This window comes from Oryctolagus cuniculus, chromosome 11 (assembly GCF_964237555.1).
Source record: "Oryctolagus cuniculus chromosome 11, mOryCun1.1, whole genome shotgun sequence".
Classification (NCBI taxonomy): Eukaryota; Metazoa; Chordata; class Mammalia; order Lagomorpha; family Leporidae; genus Oryctolagus; species Oryctolagus cuniculus.
Genome location: NC_091442.1, coordinates 97,953,338 through 97,977,647, shown reverse-complemented (window position 1 = coordinate 97,977,647; position 24,310 = coordinate 97,953,338). Strand labels below are relative to the sequence as shown.

The 24,310-nt window shown below is 45.1% G+C and overlaps 1 protein-coding gene across 1 annotated transcript in view; it reads left to right on the top strand.

Moving 5' to 3' along the window:
* Nucleotides 1-24,310, top strand: part of NDUFA12 (NADH:ubiquinone oxidoreductase subunit A12) — a 40,536-nt gene that overhangs the window by 7,742 nt on the left and 8,484 nt on the right. Inside the window, exon 4 of the mRNA XM_002711205.5 lies at nt 580-667. Coding sequence (XP_002711251.2) covers nt 580-667 — 88 coding nt within the window. The remainder of the gene's footprint in view (nt 1-579; nt 668-24,310) is intronic.

The window sequence follows — 24,310 nt, the reverse complement described above, 5'->3', positions numbered from 1 at the left end:
CAAGGAGTTTTTAAAATAAAGAATGTAGCCAGCCTCTTTTGCTGTGGTGTTACCTAACCCTCATATTTAATGTGTGCTTGGTATGCATCCTTCACCAATTTCCAGAAGGATCCGGGGTGTTTGTGGTGAAGCATTTATGTGAAAGCGTGGAACTGAGGTGTGATGACTGTGAGTTTGATTCCTCCTCAGTCTCAGGAGGGGCACTTTGTCTGCTGAGTCTCTTGAGTGGGTGGGAACACATTTCCCTGCCGTGTCTGCTACCCCCTCTTCAGGGAGCTGCGGGAGAGGCACGGGTTCTCTGCTGTGGGAGAGGTCTGCGCCCCACCCACAGCAGGGACTTGTCCTAGTCTCTGGTGTAGGAACCCTGCTGCTGTGGCGGCCGGGCTGTTGACAAAAGCTTGCCAAACGCTTGTTGGAACTTGCCTTTATTAATACACATGTCTTATATGTAAAAGCCAATAAATGTCTTTTCTCAGTGCGAAGTTTATCTTCTTTGTATCATGCAGTTATTCTTTAAGAAGAAAAGAATTATTTTCTGTATTGCCTCACATCTTGCTAAATATTGGTCTTTCCACCCAGGCCGTCACCGGTGGGTTATATACACCACTGAAATGAATGGCAAAAACACGTTCTGGGATGTGGATGGAAGCATGGTGCCTCCTGAATGGTAACCAACTTTTCATTTGACCTGGCAGTATTTGTTTCATTATGTAAATGTGTATCAAATGTCTCTATCTTTGAGGCAATCTGTGATCTTCCTCAAAGTATGTTCTACTTACTGTGGCGTCATAACAAATCCTAAAGCTTAGTGGCATAAAACAAGTTACACTTATCTTTTTATTTTTATTTTCAACTTACTAGAGAGGCAGAGAAAGGAGACAGAGAGCTCCCAGCTGCTAGTTTACTTCCCCAGTGCCTGCAACAGCCCCTTCTGGGGCCAGAGCCAGGACCCAGGAATTCAGTCCAAGGCACTCAGATGTGTGGCAGGAACCTAGTTACTTCAGCCACCACCACTGCCTCTTAAGGTGCACATTAGTGGGAAGCTAAATCAGGAGTGGAGCCATGTATCAAATCCAGGTACTCCGGTGTGGGATGCCCACCCCTAAACTAATTTCACTTTTCCATGAACTTTTTAGTTTTATTTATTTATGTGTTTTTTAAGATTGATTGATTGATTTGAAAGAGTTACAATGAGTTACACTGCCCAGATGGCTGAAACAACCAGGGATGGGCCAGGCTGAAGCCAGAAGCCAGGAGCTTTATCTCAGTCTCCCATGGGGGTGCAGGGGTCCAAGGACTTGGGCCATCCTCAGCTGCTTTCGCAGGCACATTATCAGGGAGCTGGGTAGGAAATGGGGTAGCTAGGACTTGAACTGGTGACCATAAGAGATGCCAACACTGAAGGCAGCAGCTTTACCTGCTGTGCCGTAGCCCTGGCCCCTCTGGCAATCATTTTCAAGTATGTTTTCTTCAGTGGTCAAATGTGGGGGCCGGCGCTGTGGCTCAGCAGGCTAACACCCTGGCCTGAAGTGCCAGCAACACATATGGTCGCTGGTTCGAGTCCCAGCTGCTCCTCTTCCGATCTAGCTCTCTGCTGTGGCCTGGGAAAGCAGTAGAAGACAGCCAAAGTCCTTGGGCCCCTGTACCCACGTGGGAGACCCGGAAGGAGCTCCTGGCTTCGGATTGGCGCAGCTCCGGCCGTTGCAGCCGTCTGGGGAGTGAACCAGCGTTTGGAATACTTTTCTCTCTGTCTCTACCTCTCTCTGTAACTCTGTCTTTCAAATAAATAAAATAAATCTTTAAGAAAAAAAAAAAAGGTCAAATGTGGAAGGTATTTTTTTAAAGATTTATTTATTTATTTGAAAGGCAGCTTTACAGAGAAGCAGAGACTAAGAGAGAGGGATCTTCCGTCTGCTGGTTCACTCCCCAAATGGCTGCAATGGCCAGAGCTGGGCCAATCCAAAGTAAGGGGCCAGAAACTTCATCGGGTCTCCCATGTGGGTACAGGGGCCAAGCACTTGGGCCATCCTCTGCTACTTTCCCAGGTTTATTACAGGGAGCTGGATCAGAAGTGGAGCAGCTGAGACATGAACCAATACCCATATGGGTTGCTGGTGCCACAGGCGGAGGTGTAACCTACTACACCGCAGCGCCAGCCCCAGAACAATTTTTTTTAAATATTGTGTTTGCTAAGCAAAGCAAGTTTGTAAAAGTTTACCTACCACCATTTTTAAACCTCTAGTCTACCACTTGGACTAATTGGGAACATTGAAACCATGATAATGGATGAGGTCTTTTTTTTCCTTTTTTAAAAATTTATCTATTTATTTGAAACTCGGAATTACAGAAAGGTGGGGGGTGGGGTACAGAGAAAGCTTTCATCCACTGGTTCACTCTCCAGATGGCTACAATGGCCAGGGCTGGACGAGGCTGAAGCCAGGAGCCAGACACCTCATCCCAGTCTCCCACATGGGTGCTGGAGCCCAAGCACTTGGGTTATCTTCTACTGCTTTTCCAGGCACACCAGCAGGACGCTGGATTGGAAGTGGAGCAGCTGGGACTACAACTGGTGCCTATATGGGATGCTGGCGCTGCCGATGGCAGCTTAACCTGCTATGCCACAGCACCGGCCCCTGGGTGATGACTTTATATGAAGCTCTTTGGTTCTTAATGTGCAGCTCTGACTAGGAACTTTGTCCTGCAATGGTTGAGGCTTGATTTTTTTTTTTACGTTTTTAAACCTTTTATTTAGTGAGAGAAATGCATGGGAGAGTGAGGGCTCTATCTAAAAGAGAAAGGGAAATCTGGATTTATACTGAGCAGAGAGTAGGCCAAAAGCCAGCCACGTGGAGGAGCATGCAAGCCGGAAAGCATGGAGTGGGTGACCCCAAGGCCACGTACCCCGAAGGCGCAGGGCAGCAAGGGGATCAAGGGCAAGGAGGTAAAAAAAGATTTGGGGTTCTTTTTAATGGGAAATAGTAATCTGTGTTTCTGTTAAAATGTAAGGAGCTGTGATTTTAAGTTTATAGCTGTCAGCCTATTCTGAAGGGGCATTCTATGTGTTTAGGTCTTAGTGAGATCCAGGTTTCAAAATAGGATGTAGGCTCTAAGAGCTAAGGTGTTGTGCTGGTTTTTGTTTGATTGTTCAAACAGTCAAGCCGATGGAGTTACAATCCTGGGACAAAGCGAAAGGCATGTGGGTCATCTTGTTCAAATGCATGTTGATCTCCTTCAAAACTTGAGCCCATGTAATGCTGGTGCCCAGGGTCCACATTGTGGGACATGGATTTGGGGAAGGCCAAGTTAAAGAACGTGACATGAAACATTAAAAATTATAAAACAGTTTAGGAAAAAAAAAACTCTGAAAATAAAAGAACACTGTTCAGCTAGGCAAGTCCCTTTATGTTGCCTGAGATCATATGAAAAAAGAAGCTAAGAGCTTAAGAAGGTAAAGTCACTCTAGCAGGTGCTTGAGGGCAGTTGAGGATACAGAGCTCCTCCGGACTGAGTACCTCAGATGACCTTGTTGGTGTGGGAAGTTTAAGGCGTCTGAGGAGTCTGTGGAGGCGGTGGCATTGGACAGGCTAAGCCATTTGTTTCTCAGTTCCCCCGTCACACACTTTGCTGAGTGCAATACATTGTGGAATTCTAAATCTGTAGATTCTTACCTTCAACCCATGAATAAAACTGAAGTCAATTGATTTATCTGTAATTAGAGAGCTAGGTATTGTGGCATATAAAGAGTGGTGAATAAGGGCTGGTGTTGTCATGTAGCGGGTTAAGCTCCCCCTTGGGCCACCTGCATCCCATATCTCAGTGCCAGTTTGAGTCCTGCCTGTTAGGCTTCTGATCCAGCTCCCTGCTAATATGCCTGGAAAGGCTGCAGAAGATAACCCAAGTGACTGAGCCCCTGTCATCCTTGTGGGAGACTAGATTGGAGGGCCAGGCCTGGCCCCAGCTGTTGTGGCCATTTGGGGAATGAACCAGCAGTTGGAAGATCTTTCTCATTCTGTCTCTCCCTCTCTGGCTCTGCCTTTCAAATAAATAAATAAATCTTTAAAAAAGGAAGGGAAGGAGATGGACGAAAGAAAAGAAGGAAGGATTCTTACCTTCTACTGGCTTTTCGTAGTTCTCTCAGGATCCCATCTGCAGACTACAGAGCAAGTGAGGCATCAGCATTTTACTGTCCTTCTGAGCTGCCATAGTCATGGGGGAGGCGTGAAGTTTTCCTTACTTTCTTAGGGCTTTTTGGCTGAGCCTAAGAATTAAATTGACATGACAGAGCAACAGGAGAAAACCATACAAATTTATTTAATATAAGTTATAATGTGATACGAGAACCCTCAGAAGGAAATGAAAATTCAAAGACACAATTTTTTTTTAAATTTTTTTGACAGAGTGGACAGTGAGAGAGAGAGACAGAGAGAAAGGTCTTCCTTTTGCCGTTGGTTCACCCTCCAATGGCCGCCGCGGCCGGCACACCGCGCTGATCCGATGGCAGGAGCCAGGAGCCAGGTGCTTTTCCTGGTCTCCCATGGGGTGCAGGGCCCAAGCACCTGGGCCATCCTCCACTGCACTCCCTGGCCACAGCAGAGGGCTGGCTTGGAAGAGGGGCAACCGGGACAGAATCCGGTGCCCCGACCGGGACTAGAACCCGGTGTGCCAGCGCCACTAGGCGGAGGATTAGCCTAGTGAGCCGCGGTGCCGGCTCAAAGACAAAATTTTATCTTGAACATTTATATACTGTATTGGGCCAGGAGTAGTACATTGTGAAAACATGACAGAGCAAAGAGTCCTGGTTTAGGGTAGTTAATTGAGTGAAATGACTAGGAAGGGCAGAACTAGTTTAACAAGGCTTATTGTACAGGAGTATTTAAAAAACTTCATGGAAGAACTAATTTAAAAAGTTTAGTTTGATGCAAAAGGTTATTTTATAAAATATGGAAAATTTCAAAAAAGTTTTTGCACCAAAATGAACTAATACTTCTTTATTTTCATTTTTAAAAATGTATTTGTTCATTTATTTGAATGGCTGAAAGACAGAGATAGAGACAGACAAAAATATGTACCACCTGCGGGTTTGGTCTCCAGATGCCCATAACAGCCGGAGCTGAGCCGGGCTGAAGCCAGGAACCCAGAACTCAGTGCAGGTCTCCCAGGTAGTGGCAGGACCCTACCCACTTGAGCCATCACTTCCTGTCTCCCTGGGTGCACACTAGCAAAAAGCCCAGAATTAGAAGTAGAGCCAGGACTCAGACCAAGCACTCCATTATGTGATGCAGCTGTCTCAAGTGGCATCTTAACAGCTGTGCCAAACATCTGCCCCTAAATTCACATTAATTCCATGCAAATTTGGAAGAACTGTCATACAGATTTCTGTCGACCTCAACTTCCTGTCCTTCAAGATGATCTTAATACTTGCTTTCTGATGTGAGGAGAACATTTTTCACTTGGGAATTTAATCTCCTGCTTTTAAGAAGCGCTGTTCAGACTGTCCTTGCTCTTAAGGGGCCTTTAACTCAGATGAGTCAATATGCCAGAGTAGTGTTTGTTTTGTTTTTTAAGATTTATTTATTTTATTTGAAAGGCAGTTAGAGAAAGAGATCTTCCATCCACCGGTTCACTTCCCAAATGGCCACAACGACCAGGGCTGGACCCGGCTGAAGCCAACAACCAGGAGCTTCTTCTGGATCTTCCACATGAGTGCAGGGTGCCAAGGACTGGGCCATCCTCTAGAGCTTTTCCAGGCACATAAGCAGGGAGCTGGATCAGAAGTGGAGCAGCTGAAATTCAAACCTGTGCCCATGTTGGGTGCCAGCACTGCAGGCGGTGGCTTAATCCATTGTGCCACAGTCCTGGCCCCCCAGAGTTGTGTAAAATTTGGGTGATATTTTCTAAACTCCTTAAGCCATGACACCTTAATTTTCAGACCTTGTTCAAGGTTTTTTTTTTTTTCTTTTTTTTTTTTTTTAAAGATTTATTCATTTTTTATTTGAAAGACTGAGTTACAGAGAGGGAGGGGAACAGACAGAGAGAGATATCTTCCATCTGCTGGTTCACTTCCCGAATGGCCTCAATGGTCAGAGCTGGGCCAGACTGAAGCCAGGAGCCAGGAGCTTCTTCCAGGTCTCCCACCTGCATGCAGGGTCTCAAGCACCTGGACCGTTCTTTGCTGCTTTCTAAGGTGCATTAGCAGGGAGCTGGATCAGAAGTAGAGCAGCTAGGACTCAAACCTATGCATATGGGATGCTGGCACTGTAGGTGGAGGCTTAACCTGCTACGCCACAATGCCTGCCCCATCTCCTCTTTCAAGTTTGATCAGATATCCCAACAATGGCCTTTATAGCAAGAAGACAAATTGCATATTCCATATGGTTCTCATCTCTGTTTAGTCTCCTTTACACTTGGGTTGGTTCCTGGTTTTCCTAGATTTTCAAATTTTGACACTGTTGAAAAGTACATTATTTGTGAAGTTGAATGTTTCCTCATGACTAGGTTTAGGCTATGTCTTTGACAGGAATGTCCCAGAAACAATGTGCTGTTTTCTCATTGTATCTATTACATGGCACCCAATTTTGATCTGAATTATTATTAATGAAAACTTCTATCACTTGATTACTGTGTCTGCCAGTTTTCTCCATTCTAAAGTTACCGTTTTCCCTTTGTTATTAGTTAACATTTTGTGAGACATGTTGAGGTTATATAACTATACCATTGCTCACCAAATTTTTAATTTACTGAGTGTCTATCAGCTGATGGATGGGTAAAGAAAATGTGATACATACTCACACATGCAGGAATACTACATAACCATAAAAAAGAACAGGAACTTAGTGTTTGCAACAACATGGATGGAATTTCAGGTGATTATGTTAAGTGAAATAAGCCAATCACAGAAAGGCAAGTTTCACACGATCTCACTCATGTGGGCTCTTTAAAAAGTTGATTTCATAGAAGGTTAAAGTATAATGGTCATTACCAGAAGCTGTGGAGAAGTGAGGGAGGGAGAAATGGGAAAGATTGCTGTTAGCTAGGAGCAGGAAGTTTTGGTGTTCTGTTGCACAGTAGGGTAACTTTTGATAACATATATTTCTTGTTTTTCTAAAGACCTAGTAGAACAAAGGACTTGAAATTGTATATAGGATAGGGTCTTCAAACAGATAATGGAAAATGTATATTATAAAACAAATACATATGGATTTGACTTCAATTTTGTTGCATCAGAAATAAAACTATCTTTTAATTCTATTTCCACAAATTTTTTGGAAATGCCAACCTACTTTGCTCAGGTAGATATGAGATGCTTGATAGACAACCAAGTGGGGTTGGTAGGTGGGTAGGTAATTCAGATGCTGTCTGGAGGTTAGGATACATATTGGTGCTGGACATAATGACTTTGGTGTGGTTTTACCTAGGGTAAGATACGATTTAACTTCATAAATTAAGTGCTAAGAAGATATGACCTTCACTTAACTGCTTTGCTCTGTTGCCTTGGAAACCAGATAAGATTCTATCAATTACATTGCTAGGCAAAGTTGAGCTCCAGTTGGTAAATTGTTTCTGAATCAAGAGGAAGTATAAATGCCTGATAAATGAGCTATGTTTGGGTTTCCCCGAGTGCTGCTGCTCAGAACTAGCAGATCCCTTGTGGGAAGGGGAATCCTGAAGCTATGCCTATGGCGTTGCTATTACAGATGTTGGCTTTGTGGAGCTTGAAGCTTTTAAGTCAGAGCAGCTCCTGTACCTTTCTGATGGGTCTGTCATCTCTCTTGAGCCTGTGCAGTTCATTGATGGAGTTAGAGAAAATAGCTGGGTGAGCTGTCACCTGCATGAATGGCTGCAGAGACTCCAGTGAGAGGAGCAGCTGGTGCTGTCCAGCTGGTGGTAGGCTTGGCTCCTGTCCTTTGTTCTCTGGGTCATCAGGTACCAGACGTGGCCTATGATGCTCTTATGAGTCTGTTCAGTAACTGCGTAATCTCAGGTAGGGATAGATTTCCCGCAGGGGTATTAGTGGTTTTGATGGAGGAAGGGAATATATTTAGGCAGCTTCTCCATTTCCCTTAATGTACGCTAATCTGATGGGGAAGTGAGTTCATTTTATCTATCTCATCTCAAGGTCTACACTTCTTTTTGACTCTGCAGCACTTTTAAGGCTGCTAGGGGCTGGTGCCGCGGCTCACTAGGCTAATCCTCCGCCTTGTGGCGCTGGGACACCGGGTTCTAGTCCCAGTCGGGGCACCGGATTCTGTCCCGGTTGCCCCTCTTCCAGGCCAGCTCTCTGCTGTGGCCAGGGAGTGCAGTGGAGGATGGCCCAAGTCCTTGGGCCCTGAACCCCATGGGAGACCAGGATAAGTGCCTGGCTCCTGCCATCGGATCAGCGCGGTGCACCGGCCACAGTGTGCCGGCCGTGGCGGCCATTGGAGGGTGAACCAACAGCAAAGGAAGACCTTTCTCTCTGTCTCTCTCTCTCACTATCCGCTCTGCCTGTCAAAAAAAAAAAAAAAAAAAAAAAGTCTGCTAGGTCCTCTCATAGATAAACAGAAGGTGCATATGGTGGTACAAACATTTGGATGGGCAGTGGAGCTACCGTGAAAATAAGAAGCTTGCTACCTAGAAACCAGCACACCACCTTGCTCACAAACCGTTCGTTCATTCAACAGGCAGTTACTAAACACATCACTGTGTCAGGCACTGATTGAGGCGCCCACAGTGGTGTGTGAAATACATGTACTCTTTGCTCTCTTGCAGTTTATGGTCGAGTAATAAATCCTAGCTGATAGACTCATCCTGCACTATAATTTGGTGTCATTTTTGTTACGGTTTCCTTCATTATCCTATCTACATTTTATTCTCTTATGTGATCAACAATGAGTTTGTTTTTGTTTTTTGTTTTTTTGTTTTTGGCAGGCAGAGTGGATAGAGAGAGACAGAAAGGAAGGTCTTCCTTTGCCGTTGGTTCACCCTCCAATGGCCGCCACGGCCGGCACGCTGTGGCCAGTGCACCGCACTGATCCGAAGCCGGGAGCCAGGTGCTTCTCCTGGTCTCCCATGGGGTGCAGGGCCCAAGCACTTGGGCCATCCTCCACTGCACTCCCTGACCACAGCAGAGAGCCAGCCTGGAAGAGGGGCAACCGGGACAGAATCCGGCACCCCAACCAGGACTAGAACCCCGTCTGCTGGCGCTGCAGGCGGAGGATTAGCCTACTGAGCTGCGGCACCAGCCAACAATGAGATTTTAATGTATATTAATTGGATTGAATAGGATATTCTGAATTTAAGTAGATAACAAAAAAAATTATTTTAAGATTTTATTTATTTATTTGAAAGGCAGAGTTACAGAGAGGCAGAGAGAGAGAGAGAAAGATGAGAGGTCTTCCATCTTCTGGTTCACTCCCCAGATAGCCTCAACAGCTAGAGCTGCGTTGATCTGATGCCAGGAGCCAGGAGCTTTCTCCAGGTCTCCCACGTGGGTTCAGAGGCCCAAGGACTTGGGCCATCTTCCACTGCTTTCCCGGGCCATAGCAGAAAACTGGATCGGAATTGGACCAGCCAGGACTCGAACTGATGTCCATAGGGGATGCCAACACTGTAGGTGGTGGCCTTAGCAACTACACCATGACACTAGCCACACAAATATCATCTTATACCAAATATCATCTTGTGCCCTCAGTTTTGTCTTTAACTAATTTCCCCTCTGTAGAGTAAGGCACAAAAATGTTTATTTTCATTGTTATGTTATATAGAGTTAGTGACATATGAACCAAGAAAATTATTAGTGCCTACATGAAAGTTGGCAAGATAAAATCGTTGTTGTAGAAAAATATAAAGTATAGGCTGTTTCATGCATGACAATATAAAATTATTATTTCCACTTCTATCAGAAGAAATAAAGATTTACCCTTTGTGATTTGAAGTGTTGGTCCCCTGAATTCCTTTGAACCAAGTTTTTTAAATGCAGCTTCCTTGGATTTTTCTCTCCTGCATATACCCTGTTCTCCCACTGGGTGGCACCTTCTGTTCATTTGTCAGTAACACATCTTTTCCTTCTCCACTGTAGCACACTAGTCTCTTGTGCGTTCACTTTTCTTGTTAAAATCAATGTTTACTTTCTCAAGTGATATATTAGTACATTGTTTCCAAAATATTAGTGTATGTTAAAGGGTTTCTATTTTTTTTGTTTTTATTTTTATTATTTTTTTCCTAAAGAAATCATTTAATTAGTACACATTTCATAAGTACAACTTTAGGAATATAGTGATTCTTCCCATCTTACCTGCCCTCCCACACCCAGTCCCACCCCATATTCTCCTCCCTCTCCCATTTCCAGTCCCATTCTCCATTAAGAAAAAAAAAATGTTTCTTGATAGTCAAGACAAGGGCAGCTCAAGTCATCCCTTCTTAAACTGTCAATTTCACTTCTACAGGTTTCCTTTCAGGTGCTCTATTAGGAGAACATGTGGTTTTGTCCCTTTGGGGCTGGCTTATTTCACTAAGTATGATGTTTTCCAGATTCATCCATTTTGTTGCAAATGACCAGATTTCTTTTTTTTTTTTTTTTTACTGTTGTGTGGTATTCCATAGAGTACATATCCCATAATTTCTTCATCCAATCTTCAGTTGACTGGCATTTAGGTTGATTCCATGTCTTAGCTGTTGTGATTGAGCTGCAGTAACATGGGGGTGCAGATAACTCTTTTATTTACTGATTTCATTTCCCTTGGGTAAATTCCAAGGAGTAGGATGGCTGGGTCATATGGTAGGTCTATATTCAGATTCTGAAGTATCTCCAACTGATTTCCATAGTGGTTTTACCAGTTTACATTCCCAGCTACAGTGGATAGGGTACCTTTTTCCCCACATCCACGCCAGCATTTGTTGTTTGTTTGTTTGTTTGTTTCTTTCTTTTTTTTTTTTTTTTAAGTAAAGTGGGATTTATTTAGGTTGGAAACCTCCTGTCAGAGCGGCGAAGAGAGAGGTTCCAAGAGAAGAAGACCCAAAGGGGACTGGTATCAGTTGGCTTTAAGTACAATTTCAAAGGAAAAAAAACTTTAACAATCAGATTAGTATTTGGTTACCAGGTGTAGACAAAAACCATCATAAGACCTCATTTACAGTTCTCCATCCTGTCTGGCCTGCTAAGGGTGGGATAGATAACTTGTTTTTTGTTTTTTTGTTTGTTTGTTTGTTTTATTTTATTTTTGACAGGCAGAGTAGACAGTGAGAGAGACAGAGAGAAAGGTCTTCCTTTTTGCTGTTGGTTCACCCTCCAATGGCCGCCGCGGCCAGCGCGCTGTGGCCAGCGCACTGCGCTGAACCGAAGCCAGGAGCCAGGTGCTTCTCCTGGTCTCCCATACGGGTGTAGGGCCCAAGCACTTGGGCCATTCTGCACTGCACTCCTGGGCCATAGCAGAGGGCTGGCCTGGAAGAGGGGCAACCGGGACAGAATCCGGCGCCCCAACCGGGACTAGAACCCGGACTAGAACCTGGTATGCCGGCACCGCAAGGCGGAGGATTAGCCTATTGAGCCGCGGCACCGGCCGCTAACTTGTTTTTATAATAAGCTGTGAGCTTTGGAAGAGCTCCCTTGCTATTCTTGTGGTAAATTTGGAGATTCCAAAGGAATTTGTATGTTCTTGCTAAAGATAACGTTTTTTGGGGAAGGAAGCAAATATTTTACACCCCAAATTCCATTGGGATCCCCTTACTATTAACCCATGTGACTCCTCACATTCCCTTCTCCCAGATGGAAACCCTAACATCTGTTAGTGGGAAGTGGGTGATGATCGCTCTGGCTGCTTCCTGCTGTAAAGGGGCATCTTTGCGAACAGGTCAAGGCAGGGTTGCAGCAGGAGGTGGCTTCTCCAGGGGGGTGCAGTGCCAGTTTGCAGAAACTGTTTCCATCAGAGGTTTCATGCCCATGGCCACCTGAAGGTCCAATGCCTTTTATAAATTTCAAGACAATAATGTACGTTGGCTATTGATTTCTGTATGAAAGCCATTGTAACTGGGATGAGATGAAACCTAATTGTGGCTTTGATTTGCATTTCTTGATGGCTAGTGATCCTGAGCATTTTTTCATATGTCTGTTGGCCATTTGGATTTTCTCTTCTGAAAAATGCCTGTTAAGTCCTTGGCCCATTTCCTAAGTTGTTTATTTTGTTGTGGAATTTCTTGATCTCTTTAAGTATTCTGGTTATTAATCCTTTATCAGTTTCATGGTTTGCAAATAATTTCTTCCATTCTTCAGTTGCCTCTTCACTTTCCTGAGTGTTTCATTTGGAGTACAGAAGCTTCTCAGTTTGATGTAATCCCATTTGTTGATTTTGGCTTTGCCTATGCCTCTGGGGTCTTTTCCAAGAACACTTTGCCTATGCCAATGTCTTGCAGGGTTTCCCCAATGTTTTCTAGTAATTTGATGATATAAGGTCATAGATTTAGGTATTTAATCCATTTTGAATGGATTTTCATGTAAGGTATCAGGTAGGGTCTTGCTTTATACTCATGCATGTGGAAATCTAGTTGTCCCAGCACCATTTGATGAAGAGACTGCCTTGCTCCAGGGATTGGTTTTAGCTCCTTGGTCAAACATAAGCTGTAGATGCTTGGATTGATTTCTGGCATTTCTATGCTGTTCCATTGGACTATCCGTCTGTTTTTTGTACCAGTACCAGGCTGTTTTGATTATAACTGTCCTGTAGTATGTCTTGAAATCTGGTATTGTGATGCCTCCGGCTTTGCTTTTGTTGCATAAGATTGCTGTAGGTATTCGAGGTCTCCTGTGTTTCCATATGAATTTCAGCATCATTTTTTGTAGATCTGAGAAGAATGTCTTTGTTATATTCATTGGTATCTCATTGAATCTTTAGATTGCTTTTGGAAGAATGGACATTTTGATGATATTGATTCTTCCAATCCATGAACATGGAAGATTTTTTCCAATTTTTTTGTATCCTCTTCTATTTCTTTCTTTAATGTTTTGTAATTCTCATTGTAGGTGATCTTTGACATCCTAGGTTAAATTTATTCCAAGGTTTTTTTTTTTAAGATTTATTTTATTTATTTGAAAGACAGTTAGAGAGGTAGAGACAGATCTTCCATCTGCTGGTTCACTCCCCAGATGGCCGCAATGGGCAGATCTGCACCAATCCAAAGCCAGGAGCCAGGAGCTGCTTCCAGGTCTCCCACGCCGGTGCAGGGGCCCAAGGACTTGGGCCATCTTCTACTGCTTTCCCGGGCCATAGCAGACAGCTGGATCAGAAGAGGAACAGCCAGGATAAGAACCCATGCTCATATGGGATGCCAGTGCTTCAGGCCAGGATTTTAACCCACTGTGCCACAGCATCTGCCCCAGTATTTGATTTTTTTAATAGCTATTGTGAATAGTATTGATCTTAGAAATTCTTTTTCAGCTGCAGCATTTTCTGTGTATACAAAGGCTATTGATTTTTGTGTGTTGATTTTATATTCTGCTCTTTACCAAACTCTTCTGTGAGTTCCAGTAGTCTCTTGGTGGAGTCTTTTGGATCCCTTGTACATAGAATCATGTCATCTGCAAAAAGGGATAGTTTGACTTCCTCCTTCCCAATTTGAATCGCTTTGATTTCTTTTTCTTGTCTAATGACTCTGGCTAAAACTTCCAGGACTATATTGAACAGCAGTGGGTGAGGGTGGGCATCTTTGTCTGGTTCTGGATCTAAGTGGGAATTCTTCCAACTTTCCCTATTCAACAGGATGCTGGCAGTGGGTTTGTCATAAATTGCTTTGATTGTGTTGAATAATGTTCCTTCTATACCCAGTTTACTTAGATTTTTCATCATGAAAGGGTGTTTTATTTTTTCAGATGGCTTTCTCTGCATCTATTCAGATAATCATATGGCTTTTGTTCAGCAGTTTGTTAATGTGACATTGATTGATTGGTGAATGTGGAACTATGCGTACTAGCGGTAAATTCCACTTGGTCCCAATGAATGATCTTTCTCATGTGTTGCTGGATTTGATTGGCTAGAATTTTGTTGAGGATTTTTGAATCCATGTTCATCAGGGAAATTGGTCTGTAATTCTCTCTCTGTTGATTCTTTTTCTGGTTTAGGAATTAAGGTGATGCTGGCTTTGTAGAAAGAATCTGGGAGGAGTCCTTCCCTTTCGATTGTTTTTAATAACTTGAGAAGAAGTGTAGTTAGTTATTTAAGTGTCTGGTAGAATTCAGCAGTGAAGCCATGTGGTCCTGGGTTTTTCTTTGTTGGGAGGGTCTTTATTACTGATTGAATTTCCATCTTGGTAATGGGTCAGTTTAGGTTTTCCATGTCTTCATGGCTCAATTTAGGTAGGTTGTATGTGTCCAGGAATCTATCCATTTCTGCAAGGTTTCCCAGTTTATTAGTATACTGCTCTTTGTAGTAATTTCTGATAATTCTTTTTACATCTGTGGTGTTTGTTGTTACATTTCCTTTTTTCATCTTTAATTTCATTGATTTGCATCTTCTCTCTCCTTTTTTTGGTTAGTTGGGCCAATGGTATGTCAATTTTGTTTATTTCAAAAAACCAGCTCTTTGTTTTGCTGATCTTTTGTATTATATTTTTTATTCAGTTTTGTTGATTTCTTCTCTAATAGTAATTATTTCTTTTCTCCTGCTAGTTTTGGGTTTGGCTTGCTGTTGTTTTTCTAGATCCTTGAGATGCATTGATAGCTCATTTATTGGTGCCTTTTCAGTTTCTTGATGTAAGCACTTATTGCTATAAAGTTTCCTTTTAATACTGCTTTTGCTGTATCCCAAAAGTTTTGATGTGTTGTCATCTCATTTGTTTCCAGAAATTTGGGAATATGGGATGCCGGCGCTTCAGGCCAGGGCACTAACCTGCTGCGCCACAGCACCAGCCCCAGCCATGGTGTTTTCACTGTCCCGAGCACCCAGCCCCCTGTCTTTTCTCCCACTAGACTCAGGAGTCTCTGCTTGGCTGGTTACTGGGCCCGGACACCAACTGACACAGCTGTTAACATGTGTCCAAAATGGCACCTGCTGTCTGTCAGCTTGTGACAGGGTGCCTTTATAGGATGACTGGGGAGAAAGAAAATGCCCCTCGCCTGTTTTTTCTCCTCTAATTTGGTGGGTACACTATCCCCCATGGGACTCCAAGCCAGATTCCCTCTAGGCTCTTCCTGCAGCTTTTTCACCAGTGGCTTGGGCTGCTACAGTCTGGTCCCACATCACTCTCCAAAGCTGCTGCGAAGGCTCTCGGCTGGGGGGGTCTTCAGTTGTGCGGGTAGGTCTGCTGTGTTTCTCCAGTTTCAGTAGAGTTTCCTCTGCTGTTTTCTCCCTAACTCTTCCCTGAGACTGCACTCTTTCTACTGTTTTTAGACTATCTTCTTCCTAGACCTGAGCAGCAAGCTCCCTCCCTACTCCGCCATCTTAATCCACTCTCCAACTTATCAGGGGTTTCTATTTTTAGCAAAATAATTGTTTCCCAGAAGATTTTTCCAGGGCTGGGGCAAAATAAGTGGTTTTGCTCTTGTAAGGTTAATGTATTTAGAATGCTTAATATCGTTGTGGTTAGCTGGTGTCAACTGGCATTCTAGAATGCTTTGTGGAGAAGTAGAGTGGCAAGTGTGGTGTGTGGATTTCGTGGAGGGGATACAAAGGATTTAAGGTGATTGATAGGATTGGTGCGTGAGTGGTTGGTGCCATGGTGGTTTGACCATTCATTGAGATAGGAAGAGCAGGAGAAGGGTAAGTTGCATGGGGGAGTCAGGGTGGGAATGAGAAGCCTCTTTGGGAGTGTAGTAAGTTTCTTTCTTTTTTTTTTTTTTTTTTTGACAGGCAGAGTGGACAGTGAGAGAGAGAGACAGAGAGAAAGGTCTTCCTTTGCCGTTGGTTCACCCTCCAATGGCCGCCGCGGCCGGTGCGCTGCGGCTGGCGCACCGCGCTGATCCGATGGCAGGAGTCAGGAGCCAGGTGCTTTTCCTGGTCTCCCATGGGGTGCAGGGCCCAAGCGCCTGGGCCATCCTCCACTGCACTCCCTGGCCATAGCAGAGAGCTGGCCTGGAAGAGGGGCAACTGGGACAGAATCCGGCGCCCCGACCGGGACTAGAACCTGGTGTGCCGGCGCCACTAGGCGGAGGATTAGCCTAGTGAGCCGCGGCGCCGGCCATAAGTTTCTGATCCATGTTGGAACTCCAGGTAAATAAATATGTCAAGTACAGAGGGATGTGTGAATCTGAAGCTTAGGTCAGCAGTCCCAGCAGCCAGAAGAGGGGAGAGAGATCAGTGTTTCAAAAAGGACAGCTGGGGGTATTGGGTGCTAAGCAGTTGAGTGAAATAATGGCAGAGACATGTCCATGTGATTTGGCAGTGTGGAGTTTGTTTCATCTGCAGTGTTGAATCTCTTCTTTAAAAGATGCAGAGTATCACGGAAGTTGAGAGTCTGCCAAGGGAGAGCAGTCCCCCGAGAGACAACCACTGTCAACATTTGCCATCTAAGGTGTTTCAAAAAGTTCATGGAGGGGCCATTGCCTGCAGTGCCAGCATCCCTTATGTGCGAATTCTGGCTGCTCTGCTTCTGATCCAGCTGCCTGCTAATATGCCTTGGAAAGCCGCAGAGGTGCTTGGGCCCCTGCCACCCACGTAGCAGACCCTGAGGAAGCTCCAGGCTCCTGGCTTAAGTCTGGCCCAGTTTTGGCCATTGGTGGCCATTTGGGGAATGAACCAGGATGGAAGATATCTCTCTCTCTCTCTCTCTCTCTCCTCTCTCTAAGTCTGCATTTCAGATAAAATAAATAGAACTTTTTTAAAAAGTTCATGGAAAGTTTGTATTACTTTTTGAAGTCGTACATTTCCTTTAGTTGTTTTTAAGTGTTTTCTTGTAGTTATTGTGTTCTTAGCATACGCAGTTTCATTTTCTTGTTTGGCCTCAGTATAATAAGCAGTTCTATGTAATATTAAAAAAATCCTTATAATCAACATAGTAATGTCATTTTCTGATTATGAGATTGTATAGGTGTTATTATTTTAAAAATTGGAAAATCAAGAAAAATATGAAGTAGGAACAGAAGTAAACTAATTCCGTGCCCTGGAAATGAGCACTGTTAACATTCCATTCAGTGATGCAGCAAATATTTGAGGGTCTGCTTTTTAGTAGAGGAGGATTTTTTTTTTTAAAGATTTGTTTATTTGGAAGGTAGAGTAAAACAGAGAAGGAGAGACATCCTCTGTCTGCTAGTTCACTCTGCAAATGTCCATAGCAGCCAGGGCTGGGGCACACTGAAGCCAGGACATAGGAACTCCTGGTCTCCCACAAGGTTGGAGAGGGGTCCCAAATCTGCTGCCTCCCAGGAAGCATTAGCAGGAAATGCATTGGAAGTGGAGCAAGTAGGACTCTGGTACACAGCCGTGTGGGATGTGGGCTTTGCAGGCTGTGGCTTAAAGCGCTGTGCCACAACGCCCACCCCAAGAAGAAATGCTTTTAAGGATCACGTTGTAGAGAGCAGATTGCAGTTTATTAGTCACACCCTCCTTAGAAGAAAGCTGTGATGACAATTCACAGTTTACATACGCATTGCTGACACAACTGCACAGTATGTTGGTGGCTTACTTCCCCTCCCCGTCACTTAATGTATCACAGACGTTTCCCCCCAGCTCACTTAATATCCTATTCTTTGTGTGTGTGTGTGTGTGTGTGTAAGATTAATTGATTTGAAAGGCAGAATGAAGGAAAGAGAGGAAGGCATCTGCCATCTGCTGTTCTACTCCCCAAATGGCTGCAACACCTGGGTGTGGGACCAGGCCAAAGCCCAGAGCTCGGAACTCCATCCAGGTCTCTGACATGGGTGACAGGAACCCAAGTACTTGGACCATCATCTGCCTCCAGGTGTATTAGAGAAAGCTGGATTGGAAGTGAAGGTGCTGGAACCGGAACAGCGGGCGTAGTAAGCAGCAGCTTAACCTTCTGTGCCACAACACCCACACCCTGAGGAGTTTTTAATGTAGAAAAGATTAATGGCAATTTGGGCTTAAAATTAATATCCTATTTATTACAGCTGTGAATATTAAAACCTCATTCTTGAGCCTTGAGGTTCAATTCATAAATAGGATAACAAGATTATCAAATTGAATATTTTTGCATAAAAATAAAAAACAATCATTTCCTCATATTCTTTGATGAATGTCTGATAAACTCTAATGGGAAAGATTAAATTCTCCTAAATAGTAGATCCATTTGCAAATCCAATTAATTGCATTCCTTTAAGCGTTTTAAGTCACATTTATAAATTTAATAAACTTGATGTTCTTTTCAGTTATTTCAATTCCCAGTGAACAGGTAGACACTAAACCTGTCAAACAAAATGTTCTTTTTTCTTTTTCTTTCTTTTTTTTTTTTTTTTTTTTTTTTTTACAGAGTTAGAGAGAGAAAAGTCTTCCTTTTGCCGTTGGTTCACCCTCCAATGGCTGCTGCGGCCGGCGCACTGCGCTGAACCGAAGCCAGGAGCCAGGTGCTTCCTCCTGGTCTCCCATGCGGGTGCAGAGCCCAAGGACTTGGGCCATCCTCCGCTGCCCTCCCAGGCCACAGCAGAGAGCTGGCCTGGAAGAGGAGCAACCAGGACAGAATCCGGCGCCCCGACTGGGACTAGAACCTGGTGTGCCGGCGCCGCAGGCGGAGGATTAGCCTAGTGAGCCAGAGTGTCAGCCCCAAACAATGTTCTTAAGCTCTTAGATGACTCTCGTTCTTTCAACCAGAAACATCCTCTACTCTTTTTTCCGACATCCGGTCTCAGGAAGTCCTCTCTGCCGTACTTGCTGAATTACCCAACATCTGATCTCTAGCTCTGTGACTGTCACCTAGCCCAAGCCGCAGTGGCCTGGACTTCTACAGCCACCTCCCTGTCGCTCCCCCTCTTCGTGGAGGAGCAACACTAAACCCTGCCTAGGCTTCATATCCGAGTCACGGCACCATTATGTCGCTCCCCCTCTTCGCGGAGGAACAACACAGGACCCTGCGCTGTTCTTTTGTCTGCTCGGCCCTCCCCGGGTTTGCTGCTGGTTCTTCCCGGGTTGGCTACTGTCCCTTCCACCTCCGTGGAAGGGCGGTTCCCCCTGCCACATTCCCCACTTCTGCAGGGGAGCGGCACACCGCCGGCCGGCTCTCTCGGGGGCTGCACAGGTGTTCCTTCAGATAGATGTTCCCCTTAGATGTTCCTGGTGCATGTTGTCTCTCTCTTCCTTTATAGTCCTCCTCCGCCAATCCCAACTCGGCTGCCCACACGCCGAGTACGCTGCTCTCCTCCAATCAGGAGCAGGTCCTGCTGTTTATTGGTTGAACTGGAGGCAGCTGTGTAGAAGCTGTTTTCTTCTCTCCCAGCGCCATATTGTGGGAGAGCAGATGCATAGAATAAGTCTTAATTCCAGTAACTTAGTCTAGTCCGGGTTGCTCCCCACAGATCCCCCTTTCTTTTTATTTTTTGGCGTTGATACGCGCCTGTCTTCGGTGTCCCGCGGCACACACTCTGCTCTACTTGCTAGAGTTGCCACAGGTTCTTACAAGTCCTATCAATCAGGCAAACCGAATCCGGGTCCTCTCTTCGCCATGTTGTGAGGAGGTTTTTAGGCGCTGATGCGTGCCTGTCTTCGGTGACCTGCGGCTCATACTCTGGTCGAGCCGCCTGCTGGTGCTTACCGCCTTACTAATCAGCCAGACCGAATCCAAGCCTTCTCATTGCCATATTGTGGGGAGGCCTATTGGTGTTGATTCGTGCCTATCTTCGGTGACCTGCAGCTCATACTCTGGTCGAGCTGCCTGCTGGTGCTTACCGCCTTATTAATCAGGCAGACCGAATCCAAGCCTTCTCATTGCCATGTTGTGGGGTGACTTATTGGTGTTGATAACGTGCCTGTCTTCGGTGACCTGCGGCACATAAGCTGCTAGCCGCCCGCAGGTGCTCATCGCCTCACTAATCAGGCAGACCGAATCCAAGCCTTCTCATTGCAGTATTGTGGGGAGGCCTTATTGATGTTAATTCGTGCCTGTCTTCGGTGACCTGCGGCGCATAAGCTGCTAGCCGCCCGCAGGTGTTCATCGCCTCACTAATCAGGCAGACCGAATCCAAGCCTTCTCATTGCCATGTTGAGGGGAGGCCTTTCTATTTCTCTATTTCTCTATCTCCGGGCATTCCTATTTCTCCCATTTTGCTTCTATCTTCCAGCATTCCTATTTCTCTCATTTTACTTCTATCTTCCAGCATTCCTATTTCTCTCATTTTACTTCTAAACTTCTGTTTCTCTTATCCCCGCGGCTTCCCGGCGCCCGCCCCGAAGCTGCTTCTCGGTTCCCGCCCCACGGCGGCTTCCCGGCTCTGAGCCGCTTCAGCCCACGCCTCTCTCATCTGCGCGGCTCGGCTTTGCGCGCACACTCCGGGGTCTCGCACTAGCCCAGCGTTCCCTATCTACTTGTGCCCCGCACGCTCTCTCTGCGCACGGCAGCCTCTGTGAGTCACACAGCGTAGCTTACGTCTCCGCCACTAGCATTCAATCTAAGTTCCCCAGGCTAGCCTGGCGAATTCAACCTAGCTCACGTTTCTGCCCCACGATTTGGCTTCCCGTCCTCTGCTCCCCGGGCTAATCAGACGGATCCCAATCTGGCTTACGTTTCCGCTTCTGGTTTCAACTCTTCGGCCCCCATTTCCGGGCTAACTTGAGAATCCCAAAGTGGCTTTCGTTTCCGCCTCGGCCTGCCCCCCGCGGCTTCAATTTCCCTAACATTTTTCTCTACCCGATATATTTCCCCAAGCTTTCCTCCAACAATACTCCTCCCTCATTTCTCCTGGCTTCTCCCCACAGTCCGTATCCAAGTCTGTTTGTTCTAGCTTTCACTTTCGCTTTCGACCTTAGAGATTTCTCCCAGCTTCCCCCCGTAGTCCGTATCCGAGTCTATGCCTAGGCTTTCAATAGCTTCTTCCGGCACCTTTTTCGTCCGGCTTTTCCCTAGGCTGTTTGCTAGTCTCTCTCTCCGATATTTTCCTGCTTCTTCCCGTTTCTTCCCTCCTAGGTTTCCTATCCGTCCTAGGTTTCCTATCCGAGTCACGGCACCATTATGTCGCTCCCCCTCTTCGTGGAGGAGCAACACTAAACCCTGCCTAGGCTTCATATCCGAGTCACGGCACCATTATGTCGCTCCCCCTCTTCGCGGAGGAACAACACAGGACCCTGCGCTGTTCTTTTGTCTGCTCGGCCCTCCCCGGGTTTGCTGCTGGTTCTTCCCGGGTTGGCTACTGTCCCTTCCACCTCCGTGGAAGGGCGGTTCCCCCTGCCACATTCCCCACTTCTGCAGGGGAGCGGCACACCGCCGGCCGGCTCTCTCGGGGGCTGCACAGGTGTTCCCCTTAGATGTTCCTGGTGCATGTTGTCTCTCTCCTCCTTTATAGTCCTCCTCCGCCAATCCCAACTCGGCTGCCCACACGCCGAGTACGCTGCTCTCCTCCAATCAGGAGCAGGTCCTGCTGTTTATTGGTTGAACTGGAGGCAGCTGTGTAGAAGCTGTTTTCTTCTCTCCCAGCGCCATATTGTGGGAGAGCAGATGCATAGAATAAGTCTTAATTCCAGTAACTTAGTCTAGTCCGGGTTGCTCCCCACACCTCCCAGCTGGTTAGATTACATTATTGCAATACAATTAATGCTCTCTACATACTAATAATCAGAGTAATTCTTTTTAAAGTGTAAATTAGATCACTTCAGATCTCTGCTCAGAACTGTCCGGTGTCTTCCCATCATAGTGATGATAAACCCCAACTGTCCGTGGTCTGCAAGCCTTATGCGATCTGTCTTACCCAGCTCTCAGTGCAGCGTCCTATTCACTGCCTCGCTGCCCCAGACTTAGCCATGTTGGCCTTCTCACTTTTCCTTGAGTGGTGGACACACTGCCTGGCTGTTCGCACAGATTTTGTGTGGCTCTCATACCTTCATTATTTAAGTGCCTGCTCTAGTGACTCCTCAGCCTCCCGCCTTAAAGGAGTCTTGTTCCCTCACACTGTCCTCTTCCCCTACTGCATTTTTTTCCCTTGGTGTATTCTACTACCTCTGTCTGGTGTTTTATATGAAGTTATTACTGGTTCCCCAACTACCATGCTTGAGCACTGTCTAGCACAAAGTAATTGCTCAGTAAGTATTTGTTGAATAATAAATGCAGAAATTCTATTTTATCTGAAACAACCATTATTTTTTGGATACAGCAGCCAGTTTTCTTCACTTTGGCTGATCCAAAAATGACATGTTCTGTTACTCCTTTACAAGTTTTTAAAAATTTAAAGCTTGATTTACCACTGAGTTCCATTCCTTCTTAGTACCTTGTCCCACTGAGTCTTTTTTTTTTTTTTTATAATTTTCTTTGAAAACAGAGAGAGGCAGAAAGAGATAGAGTACTCCTGTATGTTGGTTCACTACCTAAATGCCTGCAACAGCTGTAGCTAGAGCTGAGGCTAAGAACAGGGAACCCAGTCCAGTTCTCCCATGTGAGTGACAGAGGCCCAGTTACTTGAGCCATCACCACTGCCTCCCAGGGTCTGCATTAGCAGGAAGCTGGAGTCAGGAGTGGAGCCAGTTATCATAACCAGGTGCTGTGATATGGGACACAGGCATCTTAACCACCTGCTGAACTACTGCCCCTGTTACGTCTTACTCCCCCAGGGGAATTGTGGCACAGCAGGTTAAATTGCTGCCTGTATGAGTGCAGGCTGAAGTCCTGGCTGCTCCACTTCCCATCTGGCTCCCTGCTAATGCACCTGGGAAGGCAGCTGATGCTGGGACCTCTGCCACCCATGTGGTAGACCAGGATAGAGCTGTAGGTTCCTGGCTTCAGCCTGGTCCCCGCCCTGACCATTGCAGCCATTTACAGAATAAACCAGTGGATGGAAAAATTTCTCTCTCTTTTTCTCATTGTTTTTCTTTCTCTCTGCCTCCCTCCTTCCTTCCATCCTTCTCTCCTTCTCTCCCTCTCTCTCTCTTATGCTGCTGCCTTTCAAATAAATAAATACATTTTTAAAAAAATATGTATTGTTGGGGCTAGCGCTGTGGTGTAGCAGGTAAAGCCAACGCCTACAGTGCCAGCATCATTTACGGGTGCTGGTTTGAGTCCCAGTTGCTCCACTTCCAATCCAGCTCTCTGTTATGGCCTGGGAAAGCAGTAGAAGATGGCCTAAATTCTTGAGCCCCTGCACCCGCGTGGGAGACCTAGAAGAAGCTCCTAGCTTTGGATTGGTGCAGCTCCGGCCATTGCGGCCAATTGGGGAGTGAACCAGCAGATGGAAGGTCTCTCTCTTTCTCTCTCTCTCTGGCTCTCCTTCTCTGTGTAACTCTTTCAAGTAAATAAATACCCCCCCCCCAAAATACATATTATTGTCCTAAATGAATTGTAAGCTGTCAGTGGCAGAGAACATTACCTCCTTTCTCTGGATGGGTATGCTTACTCTAGCCTTTTTCAGGTGTAGGTTGTATTTTCAGATTTTAGAGATTTTCAGAGTTGGAGATACCTGCACGCATTTTACCAGTCGAACATCCCTAGCTTGAAAATCTGAGACACTCGAGAATCTTGAAGGCCTTGAGCATGTTGTCAGTCTTAAAAAACGTTTGGATTTGGAATGTTTCCGTTTTTTAGGTTAGGGAAGCCTGTAATGCATGTCGTGTAAAATACTCCTCTGATGTGAGTGTTGCTCAGTATAGTGGGTTGTAAAATTCTTTTCAAAATAGGTCCTTTCTAATGTTTACTTCTATTTTATGCTCAAAAAAAAAAAAAAAAAAAAAACAAAACAAAAAAAAACAAAACCAGAATACTGAGACAAGGTTCTAAGGAAACTACAAATTGCATGGTTTAGTGGATTCTCTTATTTTATAGGATGCTACTTTTCTTTATAACCTTTCTCTGTAATTATAAGCAGAAGACAAGATTGTTTTGATTTTTAAGATTCAGCTTGTTTAACATGTTTGACTTGCTGCTGTGTGCTTGCTTCATTTAGGATTGATGCTGACATTTTACAAAGATTAATTGTTAGAAAATTCCCTACCTGAGATGTGGAAGTAAACTTTGTTTTACTATTAACGAACAAAAATTGCTCTTGACTCCAGTTTCCAGATTAAATACTTATTGTGTCCACAGATTATCAAAGCTGTAGTATGTGTAAGAGATAGTCATATTTTGAGGTTTCTAGATAAAAAGGCATTTTGAACCTTTTATTTATTTATTTATTTATTTTATTCATTTGACAGAGTTAAAGAGAGAGAGGGAGGTCTTCCATCTGCTGGTTCACTCCCCAAATGGCCACAACTGCTGGAGC